Source organism: Colobus angolensis, unplaced genomic scaffold, assembly GCF_000951035.1.
Source record: "Colobus angolensis palliatus isolate OR3802 unplaced genomic scaffold, Cang.pa_1.0 Scaffold245, whole genome shotgun sequence".
NCBI lineage: Eukaryota > Metazoa > Chordata > Mammalia > Primates > Cercopithecidae > Colobus > Colobus angolensis.
The window spans coordinates 2,231,007-2,237,346 of record NW_012115655.1 but is presented as its reverse complement, the minus strand read 5'-3'; the positions used below and the strand labels follow the sequence as shown (position 1 = coordinate 2,237,346).

At 46.8% G+C, this 6,340-nt stretch overlaps 1 protein-coding gene across 1 annotated transcript in view; it reads right to left on the bottom strand.

Moving 5' to 3' along the window:
* Nucleotides 1–4,183, bottom strand: part of HTR3C (5-hydroxytryptamine (serotonin) receptor 3C, ionotropic) — an 8,127-nt gene extending 3,944 nt beyond the window's left edge. Inside the window, 5 exon segments of the mRNA XM_011945813.1 lie at nucleotides 231–400; nucleotides 979–1,088; nucleotides 1,897–1,941; nucleotides 2,366–2,532; nucleotides 4,117–4,183. Coding sequence (XP_011801203.1) covers nucleotides 231–400; nucleotides 979–1,088; nucleotides 1,897–1,941; nucleotides 2,366–2,532; nucleotides 4,117–4,183 — 559 coding nt within the window.
* Between the last annotated feature and the right edge of the window lie 2,157 nt (nucleotides 4,184–6,340).

Sequence of the window (6,340 nt, the reverse complement as noted above, 5' to 3'; positions counted from 1 at the left end):
CCAGGATGGTCTCGATCTCCTGACCTCGTGATCCGCCCGTCTCGGCCTCCCAAAGTGCTGGGATTACAGGCTTGAGCCACCGCGCCTGGCCAGTTACTGGTATTTTCAAAAAGCTTTGATAGGCCACCAGAGTGGAGCAACACTGATCCAAAACCTTTTCTAACAATACCTACACCACTCAAATGTCTTTCCCTGAATCTTAAACAGCTACCAAAAGGTGTCACACTTACCTGTGTAGAGGAAAAAACTGAAGGTGAAGGTACAGTTCTGTCGGTCAAAAGGGAAGTAGAAGACGTCCAAGTTGCAGATGCTGGTCACCCTCATTGGCTTATCGTACTTTATTTGACCTTCACTGTTGATACAGGCAGTGAGACTCGAAGGCGTCTGAGACACATCCATGCTGTTTGGGGAAGGAAGGGAAGAGATGGAGGCTTAATCAGCTCTTGTCTCCCTTCCTTCTGGGGTCTCCCCTGCTGTGCTCTCCTTCTAGGCTCTTTCTCTTTTTATTTATTTTTTGTTTTTGAGACAAAGTTTCACTCTTGTTGCCCAGGCTGGAGTTCAGTGGCTCAATCTCGGTTCACTGCAACCTCTGCCTCCCAGGTTCAAGCAATTCTCCTGCCTCAGCCTCCTGATTAGCTGGAATTACAGGCGCCCACCACCACGCCTGGCTAATTTTGTATTTTTATTAGAGATATGGTTTCACCATGTTGGTCAGGCTGGTCTCGAACTCCTGACCTCAGGTGATCCACCTGCCACGGCCTCCCAAAGTGCTGGGATTACAGGAGTGAGCCACCGCGCCTGGCCCTGGGTTCTTTCTTTAATGTCACTCTCTCGCCTCTTCTACTTGTAGTAATTTGTGGAATTCGGTTCGTCGAGACTGTGTGCCTGAATCTTTTGGTAGCCCCATGCCCTGTGCTGACCCTAGGCTGTTCTCGGCAGATGAGGTTTCATGCTGGCTTCCCCAGCCTGGATACACACGATTCCACGATGAAGATGTCTGGGAGCCACAGGTTTTCAGCTAATACCGTGAGTTTATTGATGCCAACACACTCTTTTGGGTTTCAACTAATGAAAGGATTGTCCCACACCTGTATCAGGGCAGTGAGGGACAGAGGTGAGTGATGGCAAGCTTCTCCTGTCGGCCTCTCTTCTCTTTCCATTCTTCTTTACACCTTGATCCTCCCACTCCCATTTGTGACCCTAATGACCACAGCCTAAACCCCCCTTTCTTGATTTAACAAGGTGTCACCAGAAAACTGCCCCTTGATAGCCTTTTGCCAGGTAGATATTAAATATGGCCTAAAATCACTTGGAGCTAGGACCACACCAATATGTTGGCCTGCAACCACTTAGCCTCTTTTTTTTTTTTTTTTTTGAGTTGCTATTTCTTCCTTCCTAAGATTCCCAGGGAGGTTTGGGTTCCCATGGTGAGTCCAATTCTACATGGAGTTATTTTGTCCCAGATCCCAGAAAAAGTTATACTTTGGGTAGAGGTTTGAACTATAAAACTCTTAAGTCACTTTTGTGTGTGTGTGTGTGAGATGGAGTTTCGCTCTTGTCACCTAGGCTGGGGTGCGGTGGCACAATCTTGGCTCTCTGCAACCTCTGCCTCCCCGGTTCAAGCAATTCTCCTGTCTCAGCTTCTCGAATAGCTGGGATTACAGGCACCTGCCACCACACCCAGATAATTTTTGTATTTTTATTAGAGATGGGATTTCACCATGTTGGCCAGGCTGGTCTCGAACTCCTGACCTCAGGTGATCCACCTGCCTCAGCCTCCCAAAGTCCTGGGATTACAGGCGTGAGCCACCGCTTCTGGCCCCTTTAAGTCACTTCTAACTCCTCAGGCTTAAAATTATAAATGAAGTGGGAAGGAGATAGTTGAATCTGCCTTACCAAATCCATCCACAGGAATGACATCAGCAGCTGGAGCTGTGCATCCTGACAAGGAAATTTCCATGCAGGATTATTAGTGTAAAAAGGTTTGGCCCATGTCCACTTCATATTCCCACCAATATTTACTAATTTATTGGGTTAGGCATTGTTGCAGAAGCTGAGTTGTCTTTTCCTCACTTGTTTCCCCTGTGTCTATGGGCAATTCTGATTTTAATTCATATACAGACTACTTTTTTCTAAAGAATTCTAGAAACGACAGGATTCAAAGACAAATGGCTTCCTGAAAAAATATCACTGTAGTATTCTTCTTCGTGCCTCTCCATTGCATAGGAAAACCATCTAACTTGTGTTAAATCCATCCAGGGTACCTCTTGTTCACCACGGGGCCAGGGCCATGTTGGGTTGACAGGGCAGAGGGTCCTCGTTCCTTATTAGAAGCCATAGGAAAGATGCAGGGACTAAATCTCACCACTCCCAGGATGGCAGACAGGGTGAAGGAGATGTTGACACGGGTAGGGATGCTGTAGTTGGTGAATGGACAGAAGGCCTTTCTGTCAAACACTGCTTGGAAGGCAGCAGGGTCAACCCCATGCTGGTCAAAGCCAGAGCAATTGATGGTAAAAGCGTCGCCTTTTCCTATAGAGAGCAGAGACTCCGTGAGAGAGGGACTCTATTTCCAGGGCTGGAGTCTCTCTGCAGAGAGACAAAATAGGGGATATACTGAGAGGAGCAGGTGAGCCCCTCCTTCCCATGCCAAGACTCCCAAGGCCATGGTTGGGGATGATGGGTTGGGGTGGTAGGCAAATGGTGGAAGTCGATGTGGTGAGCTGAGGTCAGGGCTCTATTCTCACTCCCATTGTTTCATCCTCATGCAAAGTTTCCCCAAATCTGTATGAAAACTTGGCTTAAGTGCAATGGCAGCTACTTCCAGGAGTCCTTTAATGTACCTGTCGCAAGGCTCTTGGCTCACCTAGCAGTAGAACTGCCCAAAACTTGTGGTCCAGGTCACCTAAAAATCGATGCTAATGCATTTCTCTCTCTAACTCTTAGGATCTTAGGTCTATGAAGGCAAGAACTGATTTATCAAGAGGATGAGAGACATATTACACAACTGCGCTTACTAGGTAGATATGGGAAACGTGGTAGGCATCTGACTAGGTGCTTACCTTGGTGCTATGCATTCATTTTGCTCTTCTCAGATTTAGTGACCTCAGTTATCTCATGGGTTATTTCCAGCATCGGGATCACGAGGTGACATCACTGAGCACACAGCATTTGTTCAGTCACAAAGTGAGGCCGGTGTGCCAGGCGCGGTGGCTCATGCCTGTAATCCCAGCACTTTGGGAGGCCGAGGTGGGTGGATCATAAGGTCAAGAGATCGAGACCATCCTCGCCAACATGGTGAAACCCCATCTCTACTAAAAATACAAAAATCAGCTGGGCGTGGTAGCGTGCGCCTGTAATCCCAACTATTCAGGAAGCTAAGTCAGGAGAATCACTTGAACCTGGGAGGCGGAGGTTGCAGTGAGCCGAGATCACGCCACTGCACTCCAGCCTGGGCGACAGAGCAAGACTCCATGTCAAAAAACAAACAACAACATCAACAACAACAAAAGACAAAAAACCACAAAGTGAGGCCAGTGCAGATATCGTCTCTTGGCCATGGCCAGGGAGCCATCTGGATAGTACCTGAGTGGCATCTTTGCCCCATTGCCATCATTATATGGTTCTTTTCTCTGCCTCCTTCTCTCTATCTCCATCTCTTTCCATAATATTTAAGGTATGTGCCCAGATTGGGAACAAATATTACTTCATGGAAGCAAAATATCTACTCATTTCCACCTCAGATTGTCCCCTTCCTCAGGGCATGTTTAAAATCAGCAGCTACTCTTCTCATAGATATCACATCAAGAGAAACAGAGACAAGGTGGGGGGAAGAGGTTGAGGCAGAGGAGCATCAGAAGTTGGTGAAAAGGTGGAATTGGAGAAGTGGTGAAATGAGACGGTTTGATAGATCCCTGTGCAGGCAGGAATAGAGAAAGTCTGTTTGTACTCATCAGTGAAATGTTTTTCTACCTGTCACCAAAAGGAAATCAGGACACAGACATTATGGAAGAAATATTTAACACGTTCATTCTGAATGCCCTCCAAGTGCTAGAGGTGAGTCCAGGTGTCCCTCAGAACCACATTCTGGTCTTCCCTGTTCTTGTCCCATCTTACCTTGAAGCAGAAGACTGACAGTGAGGCAGAGGAGGACACCCCCGCTTGCAGGCCACCCTCCTTCCATTCTTCTTTCTGGACTCTTCTCTGGGGACTCACCAGGAGCCCCCAAACCCTGGAGCTTAAAGGAGCTCAGACCACACCTTGGTTGCTGGTTTTGAATACTACTCATGGCAAGTGACCACTTCCTGTGAGAGCCTGTGGCCAGAGAGGTCCCACCAAGTGTCCTGTGTTGGCTCTGCCCAGGTGCACCTTCCGGGCTCCAGGCAGGCAGAAAATTGGGCGGACACTGGGGGAGAAGCATTCTATTTGGCAGCTGTGTGCTGAGATCCAAAACAAAATAACATGCCTTAATGAGAGAATGTGGGCTGGGGAAATTAGGATTGTGTGCTTCTGAGACCAGGGACTCTGCAGATTTGGAAAGGTGTTAATACTTAGTGATTTGGTTATGAATACCAAAGTATCTCTCTCTCTTTTTTTTTTTTTTTTAAGACAGGGTTTCACTCTGTTGCGCAGGCTGGAGTGCAGTGGCACCATCTCAGCTCACTGCAACCTCCACCTCCCTGGTTCAAGTGATTCTCCTGCCTTAGCCTCCGGAGTAGCTGGGACTATAGGCACCCGCCACCACGCCCGGCTACTTTTTTGTATTTTTAGTAGAGACGGGGTTTCACTGTGTTAGCCAGGATGGTCTCGATCTCCTGACCTCATGATCCCCCCACCTCGGCCTCCCAAAGTACTGGGATTATAGGCCTGAGCCACCAAGCCCGGCCCCCTTACCAAAGTATCTTACAGCTTTTGTTGACAGTGGAATTATTCCAAATGCCAAATTATAAAGCTTGGTTCATGCATTCATCATCTAGTGTCTGTACTTTTCCAATAGCCCCTAACTGGATTTCCTCTTTACAGTGTCTCTGCCTTTCTGATTTATTCTCCCCAAACCAATGTTCTCTATATAATTTTTAGGCTATGCTTGATTACATGATAATAGAAGTCATAAAATTAAGATAGTAATACTTTGTGCTGTCAATAGTGTTAATACATATCATTATTGTAAACTAGTAATCTCAGCTAACATCAATATTATTGGCATGTGTTAATATTATGTCTTATGTCACCACATTCCTATTAAAAAAATTTGGCTCAAATGAATGAATTGGAGCATTTTTATTTCAAGTATCTTAGCTACATTTCCAGAAAGACTTGGACACTTTTTCCTAGCAGAAAGGGTGAAGGGCCAGATGTAGAATACAAAAGAAACTTTGTTCAGAATCAATGATTAGGACAGCCCTAAGTAGAAAGTGCTGAAAAATACAGGAATGGCTTAGATGCCCAAAGTAGGAAGGCAAATGGAGGGGGCTGCAGTGGATTCCATTTGAGGTTTGCAGTAGCCACAGTCCTTCAGACCTACCAGCTCTGCAAGTAATTTCTTCCCTGATTTGGAAACTTGGCCAGCCTGAGCCAGAGGTTGAAGGCAAAGGAAGAATCAAAGAGGGGAGAAAGAGAAGCAGAAACATGGCTAGAAGTACTGGAGTGGAAGGAGAAAGAAAGGGAGGAAGAGAAGGGAACAGAGGAATTGTTAGTAAACCTGCTCCGGGCCAGGCACGGTGGCTCACACCTGTAATCCCACTTTGGGAGGCCGAGGCAGGAAGACCGCTTAAGCCCAGGAGTTTGAGACCAGCATAGGCAACATAGTGAGACCCCAACTCTACAAAAAGTAATTTTATTTTATTTTATTTTATTTTTGAGACGGAGTCTTGCTCTGTCACTCAGGCTGGAGTGCAGTGGCTCAATCTCGGCTCACTGCAACCTCTGCCTCCTGGATTTAAGCAATTATTTGCCTCAGTCTCTCGAGTAGCTGGGACTACAGGCATGCACTACCACGCCCAGCTAATTTTTGTATTTTTAGTAGAGACGGAGTTTCACCATGTTGGCCAGGATGGTCTCGAGCTCTTGACCTTGTGATCCACCTACCTCGGCCTCCCAAATCACTGGGATTACAGGTGTGAGCCACCGCACCCGGTCAAAAAGTAATTTTTAAAATGAGCCAGGTGTGGTGGTGTGTGCTTATAGTTCTCACTACTTGGGAGGCTGAGTGAGAGAATTGCTTGATCCCAGGAGGTCAAGGCTACAGTGAGCCATAATGGTGCCACTATGTTCCAGCCTGAGCAACAGAGCAAGACTCTGTAAGAAAGGGGAGAGAGAGAGAGAGAGAGAGAGAGAGAGA